Here is a 25463-nt window from a genome sequence, read left to right as displayed (position 1 = left end):
TATTTTATAAAAAATATACTGTATATCTATTAAAACATTAATTTTGTAAGCTAACCAAACTGATACAACTGTTTCAACAGATCAGTAAGCAGCTGTATAGACATCTCCTTGAATATATTAATAAACTTCTAATAAATAAAGACTTGAAATACAATTTATGCAGAAACACTTAGGAGACAACATACAGTTTGTACAAGGAACTACAGTTGCTTGACAAATTTCACTGATGTACCAAGAAACAGTATAGTTTCATAGTATAAATCTACAAATTACCAAGTTTTATGAACACAAATACCACGTGCACATAATAAATTCTGTTATCAATTTCTATGAATCATTTAATATCAAAGGTAATGAATACTAAGAACTTGAAATACATTAAAAATATTGCACATTAAAAAACATGGGTTTGACCTTTTACGGGGACTGGAAATTTCCAGTTTTAAAGCTAACTTTTCCTATTCTGTTAGTTTTAATCTCTTACCAGGTCTTTCCTTGCCAGTTCCTTTTGACTCAGCAAATTTCTGTATTAAACTCTCAACTGTAGTATTTGTCATGTTATTAATAAACTCTTCATGCACCTTCAAAAGAAAAAAAAAAAGAATGCAATTAATTTTAAAAATTAGTTTTCTCTGTAGTTAAGGTTCAAAATACTTCCCTCTAAAATATATTACAGGACTTAGAGAAATCAACAGATATTTTAACAAGGAAATCCCTACTTTGCTTCAGTATTAGCAAGTGTGGATACAATACAGATAAAAAATGGAATGTCAGGTCTAGTTTTTACTTCTATTTCTTCCATTTAAAAAACTTGTCTATATATACTTTTCTGAATTTGTCAGCAACGTGTGCCACTAAAACGTCAGGAAGACAAGCAGTTTCTTAAGCCAGCACCAGTTAAGGGTGTGAACTGTTACTACTGTATTATCACAGCTCCCACCTGCTTGAGTAAAAGCATTACTGTTGTAATGTTTTCGGTCTGACAAAGAAACAACAACATGTTGTTGATAGGTTTTTCCAACAAAGCAGTATGGGTATATGGTTTATGCTTTAGAAATACATAGCATGACCCTTGTGACGACTGTTCACTAGCAGAAAACCTCAATACTGAAGAAAATAGTGACTCTAAGTGTATGCAAACAAAAAGACACTTCAAAAAATCTAAAAAAATAGAACTGCTTATAACGATTATTAACCAAACCAACTTATCTCCAAACAAAAGATACTATATAAACTTTTGTTACTAAAGATCTTTTGCTCATAAAATCCAAGTGTATAAAAAAATTTGGAAACTTTTCCAAGTGATATAATTTCTAGTTTTTATCAAAGAAGTAGTATCCTGATTATGTGTGAAATGAGTGCTAATTCAATATCTAGGGAGCATCAATTAGAAATACACTAAAATTTCTTCAAATTGTCATAATATCTTGTTTTCCATTAAGACAATATTCAGACTTATCCTGTAACTTTTGTGACACTGAACTTACAAATTCAACAGGAAGCCATGGAAATTCGAGCTTCTGTTGAATTTCCATAATTTGAAAAATGTAATTGCCACAAACACAGTAAGAAATATTCCATTTAATACTTAAGAAAAATATATAGCATAATCCAAACAAACAAAAAAAAGATAGTATAAAAGTTACCTCTCCTATTTGCATATGAATTTCTTTTATAGTATTTGACAATGATTCTATAATCTCTTTCATACGAAGAAGGTGTGTTTCTTCAATGTCTTGAAATTTCTGCAAACCGATACGAGCAATTAGTCATAATAAAAAATTTTTTAAAGACTAAACTTTTTATTTTAATAATTTAATACACTATACGGAAAAAAATCCAAACAAATAACTTTTTTTCCTTTCCAGATCTTTACCATGGCAATTACAACATTTAAGAATATTGTAAATACTTAAGAATAATTATTTAAGAATACTTAAGTAATGCGCAGAATTCAGAGTTATGAAATAATGCACTTTAAAAAGCAATATATCCTTTTAGAACCATTACTGAAGTTTTTTTACTTACTCTTTGAACTTTCATCTAATCTTTATTTTCAAATAAATCTGACCCATTTCCACCAGAAGAAAGTAGGTTTAGGGGGTGTTCAAATAACCCCTCTTTTCTCCATTACTGACGAGTCTTTTTTTTTTTTTCACCTAAATTGAGAAATCTTATTTCTGGATATGTTCTGCACTTCCTTTTTAGTACCTTCTCCTCCTCCTCAGAAATATACACTTGCTCTCTCATTTTCTAGTTAAGTATACATCCTTTCCTTCTTTAAATATGATTAGTTTGTTTGAATTTTAAACTCACCACATATAATTTTTGCAGTTTGTTCCATTTTACTCAGGCTTCCAGCTGACAGCCATTTTAAAATCACTTCCAAGTTCTCAATGGCTCTTTCCTGGCCAAAAATCAGAACTAAAAATGTCCCCATCCTCCCCAACAGTCAACCATAATTGTCTGGAAATCTTTGTTTACTTCTGCTCTTTCCTAGTTCTCTGCCTATTTCTGTAACTTCCCTTTCAAGTGTATCCAAACTTTGGAGCACCACTTAATCCTCTCTCCAATTTGCACAGGGTTCCCTAAAGATCATCTCTCCCTATTTCACACCTCCTGCTACTCTGATTCACAAATACAACTCTGTCCAGTCAAGACAAATATCTGTAACTTCTAAACCCTCAATCTTCTGCCATACTTACATACCTCTCTAGCCACCAATCAGGCAGACTAAAATTATTTTATTTTTCTCCAGCAGCCTTCCTCTTAAATACAGAGGATATGGTTATCCTCTGTAGCCTATGCTATGATGTTACTCTTGTACGGATTGCCTTATTATGTAAACTTCTGCTTTCAAAACTATCTCTGGTCTGTCTCTAACATCTGCTCTCAGTCACAGGGGTGTCAAGACATGTATACAATGTGTCCTTTAAACTCTTCTCCTTAAAGCACATGAAAACAGTTGTCCATACAGACACATATTTTTTGTCTGTTAGTGGAAAGAATCCCCCAATTGTTTTCTTCTTTTTTATTGTTTTATAATTCAGATTTAAAGTCTCTGAAGTGTAGCCATCTTGAATAAAGCTAGGTATTATAATCCAATCCCATAATTATTATCACAAGTATAATCACTAGCCAAATTGTTTACTTTCTCTTTAGAAAGATCAATTTTAAAAAGATGTACTGAAATGGATCTGTAATGTTAATAACCCAACAAATACATGATGCTGCTTAAGTTTTAAGCTACAATACAAATGAAAAATCATTGTCAGAATCTTTAGCTGTCCAACTCAGTATACACCATTTACTCAAGCACTACATCTTTTTTTATAAACATGTATGTTTTTCTGTAAATTTACAGTGTTTTTTAAAATGCATTCTTACTTATTCTTGACGTTTATTCATATGCAGACTGCTCAACAGCAAAATTATCAAAATTCAACTCTACCTAGTTCTAAAAAAGGTAGAGGACTTTCAAAGAATACAGCATTTTTAACTATTTGATCCTTTCCAGTAATTGCCTGAGCTACATGATTTAAAAAAAACTCTCTAGCAAACTGGAAGATCTGGCAAATAAGACAACATGTTTTCTTAGCAACTGCATAGCAAATGCATAACATTACTACAGATGTACTCAAAAACGTCCCCCCACACAAGGAATTTCTGTCAAATCCAATTTCTAAACAAAAATGAACTGTGTTTTCCTACTTCTTCAATCACAATAAACCCTTCCATATTTATCACAGCAATAATTGCAACTTGTAAATCAAGATTGAAATCAAAACTTGCAGAATGGCAATTTTCATTTCCAGTATGGACAGATGTGGAAAGTTTACAAATGTCCAATATAACATTAAGTGAAAATTTAATCCTTAAATAAAAGGATTGCTACAATTAAGGAACTAAGCACATTTAGACAAGTTTAGTTTAAAATGTAGCAAGGAGTGGCACATGCAATGATACAGAGAACTTGATATCCTCTGGAATACAGACTGAGTCTTAAATAAAATTCCCAGAAACTTTAACAGATGTAAGGGCTTTCCAAAATCTCAGGTAAACCGTGGGAAGACACTTTAACAAGCTGTAACTAAACTGTTTTGATGGAAAAGCAATGATGTATCTCAATATTAAAACTCCTATGAATGATTTCTGGGTGCCCAGCAATTCAGAGGATTTCCCACAAAATCACAATGCATCTACAATACTTGCAGAAGTTCCTTTTGCTTTCTTCCTAAAATTTCTTCAGAAAGTCTTTCTTGAGCTAGTGCTCAACTGTGTCATTCAAGGACAGTGCTATCACAACACACATAGTCAGTGTCTGCCTTTCAAACAAATCAATTTCCAAAATAACCACTTTTTCAAAAACTTTGATTTCAAATGGCTTCAGAGATGAAATAGAATACATTAATCTATTTCAAAGGTAACTCAATTAATATAACACCTACCTGTGCTGTTTCTGTCATTTTCACTTCAAAATCAGTTTTAAATGCAGCGTACTTCTCCACATATAGTTTATAGGTATCTGTAGCTTTTTTTGTTTTAACTGCTGCCTGTAGATCAGTACAAAAAGTGTCAAATGTCACACATATGGTCTGAGCCAAGGTTTTTAAAGTCATTATTAAAAGACAGCCTAGGATGATCCCTAAAAATTATCCAGGGACATAACAAAACAGGGAAGTGTCATAAAAAAATTTTATCACCAAATAACTCGTATTCAAGCTATCAGAGATTTCTATTTAGAACTATACATAAACCACATAAAAAAAAAAAATCTAAAAAAGCTGTTATGTCATTTAAATCCCTTCCACTTATCAGCAGTGAAAAATTTATAATACACTTATTTGGAAATCAAATTCTTATTGCTGACAATAACTCATTAGCTCTGTCAAATATGTACAACAAATTTATATTTGCAACAGCAAAACAGGAAAAAAAGCTAGGTTGGAATATAGAACAACAAGTTATATGCGCAATTCTGAAAGAGTCAATGGTAAAAAAAAACCAAGATGGTGCAATTCTCTTAGAAACAAAGGAAGAAATTCAAAAGTAAAGGAGTTACATCAATGGATTAAGGGGAGTCATCGATGGATTAACAGATACTTGAAAGTGAAGCTAATGCAGAACACATTGATAATCAGAATTACGCAGGTTAGTGTTAGTTATAATAGACCTTGCAGGATTTATAAGTGTTTTTTCATTATTTGTTGCTAATAAACCAAAATCATCTTTCTGGGAGTTAAATAAAAGACAAAACAAAACACAGGAGAATCTCAGTATTACATGGAGAACAAAACTGAATGAAGTGACTGATCGTGGTAGAGAAAAAGTTATTTTCAAAGTCTACAGCATGACACATGAGATAAAGTCTTTCAAACCTTTGATATGCTATTTCCAAGATAAATGCCAATGAAAATAAAAATCGTTTTGAACACCATTTTTTCCCTAAGCTTCTTTGTTAAATGTGCCTACTTTGTCTCATTGAAATTTCCCATCAGTTGTAAATCAAAAGTATTCCTGCATTGTTAATGACATCAATAAAGACAGCTGTATATTCACCATTTGTTCCAGTTCTGAATAGCCCTCTTCCCCTTTCCAATTAATTTCATCTGTCTCACAGTAAAAACAGAAACCATTTTTTACTTGCAATGAGTTGTAAAGCTGATCGTTTTCTCTAACATTCAAATGAATTAATAGAAAGATGCCCTCTGGCAATAGAGAGATTGATTCTGCAATTTCCAAGAGAAAAATAACAGAAAATCATAAGTAACAATATAGCATTAGCACTTGTTCACCTGCGGAAACATAACCAAGACTTCAAAGGAATAGGAAACAAAGCTACAGTTTCACTTTTCCAGTTACAAAGAAAGCTTAAGCAGATCTTAAATCATATAGTCATCTACACTCAGCATAACAGGGGCTGAAAATACTTCATGAAAGAAGAACATGGCATTAAAATGGAGCATGACAGGTTGTATCAAACCCATCAGTTAAGTATCCTGAATTTTACTTCATGATTCTCACTCTTATACATTCACATAGGGGAATCACGAAGTAGCACACAGTCCTATCTTGTTTCCCAAATGCCATTTACTGTGATAAAAGTAAAAGGTGCTCCATGAAATCTTGTTTTTAAAATTGATTAAGACTGCTTTGCAGTAAGATCATTCCAAATATAACCATTGAAAAGGAAGGAAATGCTAAGTTAAAAGACTTAAAAAAAAAGGGTTTTCTGGTAAAGCATTACGTAACTGAACCCCACATGCAAGGGATTTTGACAAAACAAAAACATTCTCCATCTCCTATCATGTTTAATGATGAGCTGAATCCAAGCATTAACGCTGAAAAGCATTTAAAAAACTAACTACTCAGCAGGACAGACAAAATGACAAAACACATGAACACTGATTAGCAACTAATGTCTCCTGAAAACAGGATGTGACTATTCTCAGGTGCAGCAATTGCTAGAACTGTGTTTTGCAAATTTACAGTAAGTGAAAGAACAAGGATCAGTCAAGAATTTTTTGTTAAGTCACTATATACAGAGAAGTTCACATGTCAGAGAACAACAGGAAATTATTACACAACTTAGTATTAACTTTCAGCTGCAGATACCTCTTCAGATTCTTCAATAAAGTATCTCTCCAAACATTTGGCTTTGTATACTGGTATAGATCCCTTGTTTTCTTATAAAGCAGTTATTCTGTGGTTTTGATAGAAAATAGTTTTCATGTTGTGCTTAATGTAATAAATCTATTTTCTACCAAAGAAAAAATAAATGAATACAATCTTTGGTCACTCTGTTTATGACATTACAAGTGTAAATTCTCATAGATGCATGACTGAAGAGATGTGACAGTACTGACCTGTGACAGTGACCTGCTCCCACTGGAAACATTTTTTAAGTACTTGCAGAGCATTCAACTATGATCTAATTGTATCTAAGGAAGATGCACAAACCAGTAAAAAATGACCTTCCTCCTATAGTGCTTCCTCTTTCTCTCTTCTCATGTAGACATCTCTCAGGTTCAACACTTTTTTGTTTCCAAATTAACAAGGACAATGCTACATCTTAAAAACAAGCTTTCCATCAAGTCAGCTTTTCCTACTGAAAAGTTTCAATGTATTTACAAGAATTCAGAAAAATTGTACTTTGAATATACTGGCAGGAAAACATCTGCCAACACATATTTCTGATTCATGTCTAGAATCCAATATCAACTGTTGTTTGAGACAAAAACTAGGGGGAAAAAAAAGGCTAGAGTTATATCAATCTGAAACAACGGGAACATGATGAACAGAATCACTTTTGTCAGCAGTGAAAAGGTAATAATCAATTTTATCAAGATAGTAGTATAAAAAGTACAAAGATCATTTAAATAAGCACAGAATCTTACACAGATCAGTTAATCAAAGTGGAAATCAGCAGAGAAATCAAGATTTAATAAGAGAAGTTCTAGTTAGAGATGAAGAAATGTGACCTTCCTCTACTAGTTAGATTCCTGAAAACAGGAAAAAGTTACAGTGATGCCAGCAGGTCAAGGAAGGTGATCCTTCCCCTCCACTCAGCACTGGTAAAGGCCACACCTGCAGTAGCGTCTAGTTCTGGGTTGTCCATTGCAAGAGAGACATGGAGGTACTGGAGAAAATCCATTAAAGGGCAATGAAAACAATCAAGGGACTGAAGCACCTTTCCCATGAGAAAAGGCTGAGAGCACTGAAACTGTTCAGCCTGGAGAAGGGAAGCCTTAGGGAGAATCTTATCTATACATATAAATATCTGAAGAGGGGGTAACACAGAGGACAAAGTCAGGCTCTTTGCAGTGTTGCACAGTGACAGAACCAGAGGCAATGGGCACTAACAGAAAACACAAGAAGTTCCCTCTGAACCTCAGGAAACACCTTTTTCCTATGAAGGTGACTGAGCCCTGGCAGAGGCTGCCCAGAGAGACTATGGAATCTCCATCCTTGGAGACACTAAAAAGCCATTTAGATGTAGTCCTGGGTAACTGGCTTGAGGTAGCCCTGCTTGAGCATGGGGGACAGACAGGATGACTTCCAGAGGTCTCTGCCAACCTCAGACATTTTGTACTTCTCTGAATGGATCAAATCCTGCCATAACGCAAAGGCAGTACTACATACAACATCAAGATACTCATCCCTTGAATTTCTGGTCCATGAAATTGGAACCTTTTAAATTAGCACTGAAAGTATTGATAACATGTTTTTCTTCTCAATGGAACAGACTTCAAACACTCGTGTAATTAGTTACCTTAACCCATAAAAAGGACAACACAATTACTCCTTAGTTCAGTAACAAGGGCATTGACTATTTGTGTATTTATATAAGGAAATATATTCAAAAACATAATAGATGCTAAAAAAATCATGTACGATTTCTGTAAAAGCCATTAAACAATACTACCATATAATGCAGGTATGTACAAAATAAAGAATTAGAACTGCAGTGCGATTAGAACAGAGAAGGAAGTAAGAGTAAACAAAACATCACTGGGTATTCAAAATATCATGCACATTAAAGTCACAACTACCACTTTTAATTACACTTAACCCTTTCAAAGCATTTTATTAATACAAGGTGATTAACAACACAGTTAAAGTAAGACAGAGCTACCTTATCAATTTCTCTCTGTGTTGCTCCTTCCTTTTTCAAGCGCTCTTGTTCCACACACTTTGTATTGTAGTTTTCCTTTGATTTCTGCAAGGCCTGAGTGATACTTTGAATATTTTGCACTGCTTCCAAAGTTCCTGAAACATCCTCTTTAGTCTGCCAAATATCACATGATTGTCAAAAGCAAATCACTTTAATGTTAACAAGTCATGGCACATGCATAAGAGAAAATTAATAACCTTTTTATAAGCTTTGATTTGTTCATCTCCATACTTGTGAACTTCTTTTATTAGTTCTTGTAATCTCCGCACAAGATCCAAATGACAGCTTGCTAGTTTTTCTGTTGAGGTTTTGAAAACATCCCAAACTGGTGCAAATGTCCTAGATTGAGGAAAATAATACTTAATGTTCATCTGGATTTTTTTCTTTTAGTAGGCTTTTTTTTTAATAGTACTACAGGGTAATCAAGAAATTTAGAGTTCACTTCAGTTCCTAAAATTGAAACAAACAACCCCCCCAACAACTGCTGTAAATTCATATTAAATATGTTCCAAATGTACTTGGCATCCTATTTACTAATTTTTATATGTTTTCTGTTTTACCTATATTGACTCTAATTAGTAAAACCAAGCAAAGTTAATTTAATCCTCTCTATTATCAGCACACAATAATGCCAAGTGGCAAGACAGTGCAAGAGCAGCTCAAAATAATCTAACATGCGGTAAGTATTTTTATGTATATACTTGAACAGTGAGAACAAATCAGAAATTTCTTGGTCAGTTAAATTGGTAGCTATCTTACACCACTGCAGGCATAAGACGCAGAAAAATATATTGCCAAAGATGGTCTGTTGATCAGTAAAAGGGATTTACTGATCAACAGAGACGAACTGTATGGTACAGAAAGTGGGATCATTTCTCAGATTGAGATTTCTGTGCTGAATTGACTTCTCTAGCTATTCTAAAGATACATTTCTACCTCAATTTCGTGGTTAATGCTGCTAAAAAAATCAATATTAACCATACCCTTTAAAGCACTGATCAAAGCTTCTGTATCTGCTTTTTAAAGAGCAGAAACAACTGTTATCAAATTATCCACTGAAAGCTCCCCATATTTCCAGATGAGATTATTACAAATAAAAAAAAAATCTAGCTTCATCAAAGAAGTCTGAGTTCTCATTGGTCTAATCTTTCTGATGAAAAAGCATCCATTAATCATTCAATTTTTCTTTATACTCTGTGTATAAAACTTCCATTAAGCTATGGAATGAATCTATGGAAAAGTCTCATTCTGAACATCCCTGAGGACAGATAGCACTCCAACATCAGAAAAAATAGAAATAAATAAATTAATTACCATATTTACAGACCATAAGTTCTCTCTTCAAAATAATTTCCATAGGCTTGAGAACACATAACAGAAGCCATTTGTCTGAAAAGAACTGTGCCTTAAGCACAGGGGAGCAAACAGTTTCTCCATGTTTGGGCTTTGGTCTTTTTATTCACAGTTTTAAAAAACTGTGCTGCCTTAGTTTTTATCATAGCTGCATGATATTTTGCATCGTTACTGAAGAACTAACAATCATTTTTAAAGGTGGCAAAGTTATGCTCGCCTTCAACATCAGCAATAAAATATTCAGAATCAAACTTCATTCTTAATAGGTATGCAGATATTTATTTCTCTTTTATGTACACTTACTTACCCAAGTTGAGTGTAATTGCTTGCTGATTTGGCTAGTTTTGTCATTGACCTTGAATATGTCTCCTCTATTGTAGCCCTGACAAAGAAAACCATCAAAAGCATAATTGAAATTTTGAAGACATTTGAAGAGAGTTGAATATGCATTCTAAAGGTGCAAGACAGAGGACTTTTTACTTTAGCTGGAAATTACTCCATTTTAATGACCCCTCAAAACCTTTATGAAAAATTACATTATTATATTTAAAAAAATAATCTAAGAACCCTGTGACAGAACATTATAGGGAACAGAACAAGTAAAACATAGGAACTGAAGACTTGAAAAAGACCATTCCTTCCTTCCTGTTTGCTGTTCTCAACTGCCTTTAACATTTTTTAGTAACAGAGTGAAGTGTCATAACAATCACCTGTCTAGCACTGTCTAAGCAGGAGAGACTTACACAGCAACAAAATAAAACATATTTGTAATGAAAATATCACAATAAACAAACTGAATGCTTACTGAGCAATCACATTAAACGAAATGAGGTGTTGTCTAGTCTTGTTGTGGGGGGGGTGTTTATTCCTTGTTTAAATTCTTTGCATACTGATATCTGAGTTTGGAAACCAAATAACATGCAGTGGTAAGTCTTGTGTTCCACTTTTTATACTCATTTTTAAAGAAGGTTGTCTCAGTACATTCAGATTTATTTTGGAAAATTTCTTCCCTACACAAAGTTTTATTATATTTTCCTTCATTTGAACACATAATTTCATTTGTCTTGCAGAGATGCAAAATCCATGGGTCAGCACAGATTTCCTCCTTAGAGCCTCTGCTGGGGCAATTGACATGGAATAACCTATTGCAGCAGTGACTGTGCAAGTCCTTCCTCACCCTCCTATTATTAAAGACACACAGTATTTTAATTTTCCACCCTAAACCAATATTCATTATGTAGCACCAACTTAGATTTAGAAGCGTCCTGGATTTCAGTAAATACTGTAATTGCCTTTTTTTGAAAAGCTTGAAGCAATTTCTTTCCTGCTGCATAATAGCTTTACACAGGGAGAAAAGAGAATAAAAAAGGGAGATGAAGAATTCACCCCTCTCTCAAGTTACAGCATGACTATAATCTAAGACAAAGGTTTTTATCTCTCCTGTATAGCAACACTTTCCAAGCAAAAAGAATTGTCTTGTGAAAATATGTAACAAAGTAGCAGTAGTCACCTGAGACAGAGAGGTAGGTATTAAAACCTTCTAAAATAACTATCCTATTAGTTGAAAATCTATTTGGAAAAGGGGATTAAATTGTAATACGGAATAAATAAATTACATTTTAAATATCATCTAGTGTGAAGTTATTCACCACAAAAAAAAAAAGTCAATTAACTTTATCCTACTTCCACATGTGAACATACCTTTGATTAAGTTTAAATTTCCAAGGTTTGGAATTCTTGCTCATTGTACAGCAGCAAGAACATACACACCAAGCAGAGGAAGTGTTTTTTTTTTTTAAATTACCACAATGAACAATATATTTTGATTATTCATACATATCTTCTATCAAAGTTTTCTAGATTTTCTATCTTAGTGACTTATTTATCCTCTTTATTTTTTATATACAAGAATTCTGACCAAAATTGACATCTCTTCCTTGGACCAATTTACAGCATACTTACCTGACAATCTTCACAAAATTGGAGTTCTGCCATTTACCGCACAGCATCAACATACATCCATTATAAACACCAACAACTAGAAGATGCTGTTACAGACCAGCTGGAAATATATATCTACATTTGTCCTATCAACTGACTTTCCAGAGCACTCTGACGTACAGGTAACACACTATGAACTCCTTAAATTAAAAAAATTAAATTAATTTTCACCCATTTGAACATCTGTCTTTGCTTGAGACTTACTTAACATTTAAAAGTTAAATGGGAATATAGGCATTGCCAATTTCATCTGATCTAGAATTTTTTTTACAATGCTTACAGACAAGTGGTACAGAAAAACATTAAAAAAACTACTGGAGAAAAGCCAACATATTCCTGTTCCTATTTGGCTCCTAGATGAGCAGAGTGGTTTCTTACATATAAATAGTTTAGATACTAAATACACACAAAAACAAGACAGCTCACCTACAAAATCTTCCCAGTATTTAAAGGAAAAACACCTATGTGGGCAGCCCAACCTTCTTATTTCCACTTATTTAAAACCCCAAAATTTCTACATGCTTTATCAAGAAAGCATAGCCTTTATTCAAGGCCAGGTTGGATGGGACATGAACAACCTGGTCTAGCGGAAGTTGTTCCTGCCCACGGCAGAGGGGTTGGAATTAGATGATCTTTAAGGTCCCTTCAAACTATTCCACGATTCTAACAAAAGGTATCTCTCTTTTAGCAGATGGATAACCTGCCGCCCCCCAAGATTTACCAGTACTGAGCAGACTGCCTGCCAGAAAACTCTTTCAGATGACATGCTCCTGGAACCACAGATCCTACTGCCTTTCAGTTCTTTTAGTACTTCACCAATAAGAAATACTCAAGAGCAAAACTGAAAAAGTGAAAATTGAATTGGTACTGACTCACTGAACACACAGACAAAGAGGAAAATCTCTGCTCCTTCTAGGGATATCCACTAGGAATAATAGATACAGCATAGAAATATTATTACAAATTAATACACTTCAAACACTTTTGTTTTTCTCAGAGAGAACAACTTTACAATCTCAGAATGGTCTTGCAGAAATTTTGAGAGGAAATTCTTAAAAAAGAAATCCTTATGCTAACTATAATTAAATACAGTTATCCAATATCTTATACATTTTTCCCTTTTTTCATCACTAATTCTGGAGAAAAGGAAACAGTATGCTTACCTAATTAGGCTATGCACAACTAAGCAGTAGTTTAGTTACTTGTTCTGAACAGTACAAGTAACAGAGATGGGCTTCATATAGACATGTGTCCTTTGTGCCCCAAGCAGTCTGTACATCCAAATACAGTGCCAAGAACACATAAGTACTCTAACTTGTTAAAAGTATCACCAACAACTTGGATCTGTCTCTACCTATTCAATAGTTTTCAGTTTTCACTCTCTCATATCTCCACTTATAAAAAAAAAAAGCAAAAAAGGTGGTGTGTCAAAAGGCATGGAAGGACAGATGTGAAGTTCAAATTTATATAAGTTTAGTTTTCATAGCAAAGGGTTCAGAAAATCAGGTACACAAAAGTCAGAGCATAAAAACAACAGAGCATAAAATCTCAGTGACTCCTAATAAATATTGCCAATCCACTTAACATATTTTCAGCAGAAAACAGTACTGTAAAACAATATTTAGACTATAATCTGCAAAACAAGGAGGGGAGCAGATAATTGTGTGCAACATCTTAATTTCTTTGGAATAAACAAATATGCAAAATAGATCATGGACAAGACAACTGGACCATTATAAAATACTGCTGAAATACTGTGCAATTCAATTTCTTTTTGAGACCAAGAATTTGACCCATGTGAAAAAATGTATCCTACTCAACCATTTTAATCTCCCAGGATGTTGACTGACATCCCACAATAACTTCACAATGGCAGCAAAGGGCTTCACTGCCTAGATGGATCTCTTAAAAAGTTTTAGTATAGTGAGGACACCAAATATTTGATGTGTCTCCATTTCTTTGAAACTAAACTGTATGCCACAAACTACTGGTAGCTTAGGCTGTGATTGATCAGTGATTCATCCCCTCGCTTGAAAACAAGTATCTATTTGTTACTCAACTGTTTTTTTTAATTGCAGCTTGGTGCACTCAGATGTGGCAGTAAAAGAGGGCTGAAGAATACTCCATGGAGGTTTAATATCCTGATTGGAGAAGGTCATTGGAAAGGACTAAACTTAGTGCTTCTGGTCTGCATCACTGACAGATGTTTTCCAATCCCAGGGAAGTTGCTCTTAAGAAACTATACTGCAGTCTTATCAAATAAATTCCAGGGTAGCACTAAAATTCTAGCGAATCTCAGTGAGTTAACATGAACTGAATTTTTTTCACAAATCTTACCAAAAATGCTGTAAGATGGCTGCATATCTTTTTGGCACATCCTGATCCATGCACAGGAAAAAACATTTCTTGACTTCTCACTAAAGGATAATGTATTCCTACATGGTCATTAATCTTCAAAAGTTATTTAAATGCATGCTTAAATGGGGAAAAAAAATTGTCCCCTTCTTGACAAACCACAAGAACTAATTAGTAGAAACTTGGGCCAAAATGTTTTAATACGTGCAAGTTTGTGAAGCGTTAAGCATTTCATACTACTTGTGAACAATGTGATATCCCTCTGCTCAATCCAACAGAGGATTTCACTGGAATCCTGTGTGGCTTCACAATGCATTCTCTGAAATCAGGGATTCTTAAAACACAAGATTACTTTGGCTGTGCCCTCCTCAATCAGCCCCTTGAGAGTATTTTTCATGTATTATCTAGTGTCCATAAACTGAATGAAGACAAAATCCTGAAGCAAACATACAATCAATTTCCTTCAGAAGGGAAATTCTTATGTTCAGCACAGCAGCAGCACTCTTCTTTCACAAAGAACTAAAAAAAGCACTGTTTTGGATCTTGTCACATTTTCAGATTTCAGTCTTGTTCCTTCCATATCACTCTCTTTTCTTTAACAAACCTATTCTCTCAATATCTAAAAGTATAATTTTTTAAAGATTATACTAGCAGTTGCTATAATTCTGCATCTATAATCAAAACCTCTGTAAAACTGATAATTTTTGCAACTTTAAATGATCTTTTTTCTTCCAAACAGGATGAAAAATTTCAAATAATTTAAATAAATTGCTGGACAGCTAATGTGACATTTCTAGACTTTTACTCTAGTTTTTTTAATGAAACCTGAAAAATTAGAAGGTTGTTATGAACTGGTGTTTAAGAGTCCCTATTCAGTTCTAAGTGAATGGACAAAAAGGTAGATATTCCTGTAGGATATAAGAGATATATTAAAATTATAATTGATTTTTACATATTTTGCACATTACTGTTAAAACATAACGATAAACAATAGAAACCACAAACATTATGTTAAAGACCTGGGATTACCAAGGATGAATACTTACCTTTCTCTTATAAAGTCTGCTAAGTCTTTTGTGGACAAATGTCCGTGTTTCATGTTGTGGTAGAGGACATCAAAGCCATTGTTCCTTTCTCCCTGAAGATAAACAGAAAGCAGAACTATGAAACACAACATGCTTGAACTTACACATTTTAATAACTGCTCAAGTTTCATCAAGCAAATTATTTCTAATGCTTCAGCTTTTTAACAACTGCTGTTAGTTCCCACTAATCCCATAAATGTAAGCCAAACTAAAATCACCTCACAGCTACTACTACCCATCTATCACATATTTGTAGACTATATTCAAAGCCATTTCTTTTGTAGATTTCTAGCAATCTTGTATTCTTTCACTTCCCATCTCACTAAGTACTGTACTATCTCTTCATTCTTTTATATCTTCCATTATTTTCCATGAACTGAAATTCACACTTAGAGATCACTAGATATCCTGCTTCCCCAATACATGACATTTCATTTATCTTCCTCTGATTTTTGTAAAAAAAAAATCACTAATCTCTTCCTTCTAACAAAGAGCTTTCCTTTTTCTGTTCTTAAGTTTTAAAACATTTTCCAGTGAGTAAGGCATACCTCAGTAATAAAAGTGAGACACTACCCTAAACACTGATTAATAAACTCAGCCAGATTATGACCTCTGGCATTATGGTGAATTTCCACCTGACAGGAGAATGCAACAATAGAAATGAGAGGAAGGAGACACAAGACACAGCATAATAGCACTGCTACTATAAAAGTTTTCCTGTCAAACTATCCATTCCCCTCCTCTCTTCCAGAAGGTTCAGATCTATAATGCCACTCCTACAAAAGATACAGAAGCATGCCGTGATGAAAACTGCACGCGTGTTCCGAGTGGAAGGGAAAGAAGACTAGGATGGGATAGGATGGAATGGAATAGATTATTTCAGCTGGAAGAGATCTACAGTCATCATCTCGCCCAACTGGCTGACCACCTCGGAGCTGACCCAAAGTTAAATCATGTTGTTAAGGGCATAGTCCAAATGCCCCTTTAAAGACTGACAGGCTCAAGGCATTGACCACCCTCTCTAGCAATCCTGATCCAGTTTTTGATTACCCTCTCAGAGTAAAGGAATGCTTCCTAATGTCCAATCTGAATCTTCCCTGCCACAGTTTTCAACCATTCCTATGCATCCTATCACTGGATCCCATGGAGAAGAGATGATCATGTCTCTCCCCACTTCCTCTGCTCGAGAAGCTGTAGAGCAACGAGGTCACCCTCAGCCTCCTTTTTTTCCAAACTACACAAGTCCAAAGCCCATAGCAGCTCCTCGCAGGACATGCCTTCCAGCCCTCTTACCAGCCTTGTTGCTCTCCTCTGGATGCATCTAAGTAGTTTCACATCCTTAAAATCCTGGACTTTTCACAAAGGCAGCCCTATATTGTCAGTGAGAGGAGCCTGAGAATTTGGTCATATACCCTTCCAAACATTTCTGTCTGTTCAGTTCTGCAAAAATTTGTTTGTGCAGCCATAAGGCAAACCTGATAAGGGAAATTATACAGCTAAAAAATAAAGCTGGCAAATAAAAACAAGGAGCACTGATCCAGATCACTACAAGGACACGAACAAGTTGCATTGCTCAGCCAAAGAGGCGGGAGCAAGAAGGAGAAGGCATGCAGGAACCTGCCATCTTAAATAAGTAGAAGCAGTCATGGGTGGATAGAAGAACTTCACAGCAGCCATGGTATTAAGTCCACTTCTGCAAAGCAAACTGCCTTAAAGGACACCACACACAGACACATAAATTTACAAATAACAGAAAACTGAAGGCAATTTGATTCAGATTACTAGCCAGGATTATTTGCTTTACTTCTTCCAAACACTGGGGAAAGCAAAACCAAAGAAAGAGAAAAAAAAACACCTATAAAATCACAGTTCCTAAGATTGCAGTAAGTTGTAACCTGAAAAAGTGCATCAAAATTCAGATCAGTTTGGCGTGAGTGTAATTACAGTCTGTAGAAAGTTCAAGCAGTATAAACAGAACACATTAAATACAGTAAACTCTAAAAGGACTATCTACAGAGCAAGGCTTTACCAAGACTGGAAAATAAAAGTATAAGAACACCAATTAGTAGAAAATGTCATTTCTTTTTAAAGTAATTTCTTTGAAGTACCAGTTTAAATAGTTCACTCCCCTTTCGCTCCTATCCAAACATTTTTTCTTGTAGTTTGAAGCCCACAATAACTTTGAACACTGGTGCACTAACTTATTAACTTTATGCAGTTAATCAATATAAACCCTGAATGCCACTGCACTATAATTAAGACTTCAACAATGTTTTCAATTAGAATACAGAATATAATTCTTATTAAACCACTCCAAAGTTGTTACTGTGCTGAAATTCAGAGATAAGCATTTACAAGTAATTATTAGGCATTTCTTCCAGAAAAACTAATAAAATTCTCCTTTTTGAAATGTTCTTTGCTGTAAAGTGTTTATTCTTTCTAAACCAACACACTCAAAATGCACTGAACACAGGCCACTTCTCAACTTTTTGTAATGGAGCCTTTTCTACACTGGAGCTCCATAATTTCCTGTCACTTTAGAAATGCAGGAAGGGTAGCATAGCCATGATCCAGTCTCTGGCTACAGCCCTTCTGATAAACCGTCAGAAACGTAACTGTGCAAATCTTTAGAGAATGGAACTAACCAAACCAACCAATTGCCATCATTATCTTGTTCCCAAACTGTAACTGAAGGTTACTGCAAAGGAAGTAATTTTTTCACTTCAATAAGGTTTTTTAATCAGTCCAGCTCTTGTTCCTGACTTCACATAAAATAGTAGAAAGCATGACAGAGAATCACGACAGATGCTGTTCTTAATTAAAATAAGTCCCTTGAAAGCCATACCCCTTATACATTATCAATAGTTATCAGAGCTTAAGAGTTTATGTGTAAAATACATTAAAGTTTCAAAAAAACACCAAGCTGAAAGCAGGCACCCAGATTTGAGGGCTCATGGGGTTTAAGCCTGGCACAACTAAAAGACATAGCTTCACATGTAATGTGAAGTACAACCTATCTGACCAATATCTGGCTCTACGTAAAAGCATAAACATCTAGACTTCAAAACTCTTTTACATGATCAACAGTTCTGATGACTAACCTGATGACAATGTTACTCATGTTTGGAGACACGTGTACCTAAACCAAATTAAGTACAGTATCTCAGTGCAGAGAGCAGATGATTTTCCGCTTTAGGAAAAGCTATACAACCTATCCACAATTTCTCCATTCAGTCGTTATGTTTGTGAAGAGCAGCAACTAGATTTATTTTGTATTTAAAATTTATATTGTATATGTGGTGGCTAAGATGAAAAGTTGTTCAATTTACAAAAGCCAACTATGTATCTTCTTGCATACACACAGGCCATAAACATTGTGTTTTGGTGGTTTCTCCTCAACAGTTCACCTCCCCACATGTACTGCACAGAACTCTGTCCATGGAAATTGTGTGTCTAGACACTTTTTCTTCATTGGGTGTTTTTACCTGCTCCTTCCTATGGGCAACAGTACAGCTGTGATCACTAAAAGACCAGTACTTAAAAATGAATTAATGCAGCACATAGTAGAAGGAACTGGTGAAACCTTCCACTACTATTCAGAAGCAGTTACCATCCACTGCTATAACAGAAAGACGGTGAAATCAGATGCAGATTCTTCTACAAGTTGCATATTGAAGAAAGAGGATTCTCTGTTGTCATGTATAACATCAGGTTCTATGTAACATACTTCCAGATCAGTTTGACAGACCATTGTGAGTGTCATTTTGCAGGTAAACCACCATCTGCTGAGGATGATCCTGTCATTACTCAACAGACAACAACTGTAAAACTGCATATGAGAATGCAAAATAAGTGGTCCCCTCTCCATATAGGCAACATTTAATTACTCTGAAGTTCATTAGCAGTTTTCTCCTTCTTTCTCAGAGCTAACAAAACCTCTTTGGAAGCTGGTGTTCTTGTTGAGGTTTCCTATTATATCCTGCTGTAAGAAAGCTCTTTTGTATCTACAGCACAGGTGTCCCCTGACAGCAATCCGTAGGAAGAAACAGAACTCCAAATGCAAGTAAACACCTCACTTAAATAAGCCTACAATGAAGCACTACTGACCAACTTTGCACACAAAACAAATTAAAGTCACAGAAAGCAAGGGCAAGCAGTCCTTCCATTTCCCTTAATCAAGAACTAGTTGCAATGATTTCCTCATGGAAATGAAAGTAGCCCTGTCAGCAAATGTGAACTCAGAAACCAGCATTTCCATGGCTTGTGCATAACAGGAAACAGATTACAGGAACTGTGTTCCACTGAACTACTTGAAATAATTTTAAAAGTTTTAAGAATACATTTGTTTGTTGCAATAAAAGTGATTCTGAATTCAAAACCTACATTTAGTAAAGCAGCCAGAAATTTCTGGGCAATTTGCAGTAGCATTTATTTCCTGTGTTTCTAATCAAATTGAGTGCAAGTGCTATCTCCTCTGGATCAAAACTGTTCAACATTAACGTCTATTAGTGTAAAAAGCTTATATTCTGTTAAAAGCACTTTCTATTTACCCAGTACAAACACATGTTTCTACGAGGGTGACCCTGAAGTTCCCACTACTGATCAGATACTGAATTCAGGGATATGTAAACTCATTTTAGATACTCTGAAAAACACTGTTGTCATTTTGTTTAGACTGTTACTCCCTGTTGCAGTTTCAAATCAGTAACATGTTTCATGCTTTCTACCTAGATAATGATTTATTGGGCCCTGCATAGAGAAAACATTCCTGTGTTTAATCTTATGTGTGTTACATTTCTGAAAGCTATCTATTAGTAAATTTCAATTTGTGAGTGTCTGAAAAAGCTGTAAAAAACCTCAGAGTATTGAAAAAAAGCAGTCATCTGATGCTTACAGATGCAACATATCTTCTTTAGTTCTGGAAGTTTTCAGAAGATTGAACACAAAAGCAACCTGGCAATTTCACTTTCTTTCTTCCAGCTTCAGTATATTCAATAAAGATCAGCTCCAGAGAAGCTGTACACATATGAGGAAGGACAGATATCTTCCTCCATAAACAGACAACTAAAAATATTTTCTAACAAATAGATGGAAAGATGGCAACTCATGCTAGATACACACATGCACAGGAAGGAGACTAAGCAAATATTGCACAACAGCTCAGAGCATCCAGCTGTATGCCAAGCAGGAGAGTAATGCTGTGTAAACATATGAATGGAACTACAGATGTCAGCATGACAAGTCTCGGTGTCACTCATATACTCACAAGTTTGTAGGAAAATACATTTTACACTTAATAGAGCAAGTCTCTTTGCAAAGCTAAGATTATTAAACCTAGATACTGCCAGCCTTTACATGTTACAAAAGCTCCCGAAAAAAGATGAATCCTCCACACAGCTATTCTCAAAAGTTAAAAGTAACACAACCAATTAAAAAAATAAAAGAAATTCGTCAAAGCCAATATGAACATACATTTTTATATCCCAGAACTTCCAGAGTTATCAAACACGGAATTGCACAGAAACCAGTTTCAACTATACACAGAACTTCCAACAGTTTAATAAAATTAATTTTAAACTATTCATAAACAAAAACACTGACTGGTTTGGAAGGGGCTTATTTTTCTGACTTGTTAATAGTAATTCTATTAAACTACGTCAAAAGCATCATCTGCACCAGTCAGTTTAAATACAATGTCAAAACTTAAGCAGTGTTTTCTGTTAAGAAAACAGTAAGTCAACAATAAAGAACACTTTCTATTCTACAGTACCAGTCTGAGTGTACTCAAAGTGACAAAATACAGCTATGTTTAATGGAAACAGCTTCTAATAGTGTTACCTTGAAAGTACAATATTGTTTTGATGCAGCACATACATAACAGCAAGCACGCAATGTTTCATGACAACATCCTAATTAGTAGTTGGGAATGTTTGGCCACGTGACTTTTATGCCTAAAATTCAATCATAAGAATCAAAGCCATTTATAGCCTGTACTACTAGTTCATAACTTTTGATACCCCAAAATACCCTCCTGACTTTGAAAACTGCTGCTCTAGACTGCCGCGCTCCTGTAGCAGACTCCTGCATTTTTCAAGTGATAGTAAAATTTTTCAAGAGACAGTACAGGCCTCTGTACTTCAGAGTACACATCCTGAAAACAGTTTTATCTGTTAAGAACCTCTTACCAAGACCTCTTGCCAAGAGATGGTAGGCCCATAAAACATCCAATTTTCTTACATCCTCTAACAACAACAAAACATGCAACTATTCAGAAGCAATGCAAGAGGAAAACCTCATGATAAGCTTCAAGACTGTTACAACAAAGAAGGTAAGATTTGTTTTGTTTACACTAGTACTTTTAGCAAGACAACAGCTTAATTAGTATGTAAGGAATTGATACATTCACATACTTTTCCCTCTCCTTTTCTGAAGAAATCAGTTAAGACAGTCAAGTCTCTGATGTCTTTTCCTATCAGCTACAGCAAATTACCAAATCAAGGGAAAGCACCATACAGCTCAAGATCCAGACTTCCATTTCCAATGAACAATTTCAGCTGCAAACTGCTGACAGCATGCATGTCAAATATTAATTATGTTTTGGATTCATTTTCACATCAGAACTTAAAAAAGCCTAATTATTCGATTTCATAGGTGACGTAAATATTTTACCTGGTGTTACTTAGAAGGGTAAGGCAAAAGCAAGAAACAGAAGACAATTCTTCGTAAGTTCTACACACTACCACGTTCCTTTCTCCTTACACATTTCTCTTCATTTTAATCATCTGGAATTTTTAGTCATTATGCATTCAGTGCATTTTAACATTCTAATTTCCATCTTAAATTTTCTCACCACAATTCAAAGCCTATATAGACTGTGTCCCAAGTCTTTCAAAGCACAGCAGTAGCAATACTGAACAATAACCTATTCTGAAAAGTTAGTAGAAATGGAGAAGTCTCATGATTCAAAAATGCACAAACTTCTAATTTATGCTTAGTTTTGCTGACATATAGAAACTCAATACTTTAAGACTTTACAAATCCATCACTACAGTTAATCTTTCAAGACACTTACCCACAAGAGTAAAGAAGGAATATTACCTGTTCCTTTTAATTTTACTTCTACATAAAAGAAAACCCTGCTCAGGTATTACAAAAATTTCTTGGTTAAGTTTTGCAAGTTAAGATCCTGTCTAATGTCTTTGTTGTCACTGCAATACAAACAAGAACACTTCTTGTTCTACCTTATGTCATTTTTGGAAGCAGGAAAAAAATCTACAGTAATAGAAGAAATTCCCCTTCTCCTGGCACTCATTGATGACCCACACTAGGAGTTTTACTAACAGAGCTAAAAGGCAGAGACTTTGCAGAGCAGAAAGAAAGGATGGGAATTTTGGGTAGATGACTACTATCTCATATTTGCCAACAGGATTTGTGAAGACACAGACAGGGAAACAGAACGTATGGGAATGGCCTGCTGTCTTTAACAATTTAACAAAATTACTAACTAATTAACAAAATAAAATACACTGATCAGACAAATAGTTAAATGAACGTACCATAGTACTTAACATATTTTAAGAGGAAAGCGTTTGATTTCAGTTGCGATAGTGAATAAACAACTCCTATTTTACTTTGATCTTAGGTGGAAATAGTAACTTTTCCAATGAAAATGCATCTTTTTATATAAATTTTATTTTTAGGAAAGATAAAAATTTTTCACATTAGTTTAATACTGATCTCCCACACTGAGGCTTCAAATTAAACAGATTTTGTATACCAAGAGAGCAAATCTAACATTCTGTTTCATTACATTTTAATAGTATGTTGGGAGCAAAACACAAGGAGTCAAAACTAAATACAAAGCTGCAAACAAAACGTACATTTGAACTATGCCCTATATTCAAGAATAGTGTATTATAATTGTGAAATTAGTTTTCCCTAAACTTTAACTGTTGCTTACACTGAAAAAGCAAACATGTAAAAGATATTTTTCCGTCACTTCAGTCTCAACAAATAACAATTTTTATGTTTCCCTTATTAGTTAAAAAAAATGTAAAGAAGTAGCAACTTTGTAAACCCACAGTTTAGCTTTCCATCCATATGTATCTACCCACTTAAAAACAGAGATGACTTATAAAATCGCGTGTCCGGAGCCAGCCGGAAAGCCTGTCGTTTCCCTGGACGGCTGGTGCTAGGGCTGTAGCTCCTCATGGGCAAAGGAGACGAGCGACGAGAGCGCGGAGCGTCGAGGGGCGGCTCTGCCTTGGCACGGCACAAACGCGAAGCTGCTACAGCCAGTGCTGCTCCCCCGCACAGCAGAGACCGCGACAGCCCAGGGCACACCCGGGAACCGCCGTGCCCGCCAGAGACAGACCCCTGAGCACAGAGTTGCATCTGCGCATCTCTCGGCCCAGCGCCCTGCAGCGACCACCCATCCCATCCCGCCCCTCTTCCCGCCGTCTCTCCGCAGCGGAGCCCGAGCACGGCGGCAGGGCAGTGGCGGCGGTGCCCTTGCCCTGTCGCAGGCTCCAGGTCCTCCTCTGCCGCACGGCCCTGTCCGGGCGCGGCGGGAGCAGGGGGCGGCGGACATGAGCCCCTCGCCGCCAGGCCCCGGCCCAGTCCCGGGGGGTGGCGTAAGAGCCGAGGCTGCTCCCGCAGCGGGGACCGCGGATGCCCCGCGCCGCGCCCTGACCGTTCCGCCCGTGGCGCGGAGGCACCGGCCCGCGGCGCCGACCTACCCAAAAGCTCTCCACGAAGTACGCCATCCCTCCTCCTTCGCCGCCCCGGCAACACCGGCGAGCCCGGCCGTAGCCGCCGCAGCCGCCGAGACGCGCCGGAGGAAACGACCGCCGCCGCCGCGCTCCGCCCTTCCCGTGACGGAGCCGCCGCCGCTCCGCGCCCGCCCCGGCCCCGCGCCTGCGCCCCGCTACCGCCGCTCCTGCGCAGGCGCGGCTGCTCCGGCCGCCAGAAATACGGGGCGCCATCTCGGGAGTCTGGGTGCTTGAGCTGCCGTCCTGCAGCAACACGGACACAGCTGCAGAGGGCAGGCTCGGAAACCTCCAGTAAACCCCCCAAACGTATGGAGTAACCACTAGGGAACGACTACACTGAGTGCCACGGTGCACGGAGGAAACTCTCCTGTTTGTTGAAGGTTCTTCACTCAGAGGGTGGTTGGGTACTGGAACAGGCTCCCCGGGGAAGTGGTCACAGCACCAAGCGTGACAGAAGCTTTTGAACAATGCTCTCAGGCACATGATGTGATTCTTGGGGATGTCCTTTTCAGGGATAAGAGTTGGACTTGGTGATTCTTGTGGGTCCCTTTCAACTCAGAATGTTCTGTGATTCAGTGCAGTAGCTTCACAGCCAAGCCCTGTTCCAGCCAAGAAGGGTAAGGTCCTTCAAAGCAGGTGATGATGACTAGTCCTGCAGGGAATGTTACTGATAAAGCATAGTGTACCCTCCTAACTGCATCCTCCCACAGGATTTTACAGTTCCAGTCGCATGCTCCTAAGAGAGATGCACCTTATCTAAAGCCTAAGTGTGAGAAACTCTGATTCATCATCTTCAATGACAGTTCAGTTTCCAGACCCTTCATTGATTCGGTATAGATTATTAGCCAGCAGAGGTGATGCCAACTGTTTGTCCAGAACATGGAGCCACTCAAATGCCATCTGTGGCCAGTCTGTACCTGGAGTGTTGCTTTTCAGTGTGTACATATACTCTTTATGGCAGAGTCAGCACCACTGGGCTCTTTCTGGGACCCCAAAGAGTTCCTGTTCTACCTTAATGAGGTGATTCTTTGCCCAAAACAGCAGTTAGGTTGCATTATTGACTAAAATTAGAGGGCCAGGTCTAAGCAGCAATATGATGGGCTGCAGCTCATTGTCCATTGCAAACCTGCTTTATCCCAACTTGATCTATGGTTATGTCAGCACAAAGTTTTATCCAAGATACAAAAAGTAAGACGCTGATATTCTTTGCTGGGTGTTCAAGGG

The 25463-nt window shown here is 36.4% G+C and overlaps 1 protein-coding gene across 10 annotated transcripts in view; it reads right to left on the bottom strand.

Moving 5' to 3' along the window:
* FCHO2 (FCH domain only 2) overlaps positions 1–24338 on the bottom strand; it is a 79605-nt gene extending 55267 nt beyond the window's left edge. For all 10 annotated transcript variants that reach the window (XR_003532263.1, XR_003532262.1, XR_003532264.1 and 7 more), the window contains exons 1-8: positions 24207–24338; positions 15430–15521; positions 10335–10409; positions 8872–9013; positions 8636–8788; positions 4449–4553; positions 1647–1745; positions 485–581 (exon numbers count right to left, since the gene is read on the bottom strand). Coding sequence is in view for 7 of the 10 variants with exons in the window: in XM_027671567.1 (XP_027527368.1) it covers positions 485–581; positions 1647–1745; positions 4449–4553; positions 8636–8788; positions 8872–9013; positions 10335–10409; positions 15430–15521; positions 24207–24233 (790 nt within the window). In the remaining 3 variants the exon portion in view is untranslated. The remainder of the gene's footprint in view (positions 1–484; positions 582–1646; positions 1746–4448; positions 4554–8635; positions 8789–8871; positions 9014–10334; positions 10410–15429; positions 15522–24206) is intronic.
* Positions 24339–25463: the final 1125 nt, after the last annotated feature.

This window comes from Neopelma chrysocephalum, unplaced genomic scaffold (genome assembly GCF_003984885.1).
Source record: "Neopelma chrysocephalum unplaced genomic scaffold, ASM398488v2 Primary Assembly neopelma1_97102, whole genome shotgun sequence".
NCBI classification, from domain to species: Eukaryota; Metazoa; Chordata; class Aves; order Passeriformes; family Pipridae; genus Neopelma; species Neopelma chrysocephalum.
Note: the sequence above shows the minus strand (reverse complement) of the source record. Positions and strands in the feature narration are given on the sequence as shown.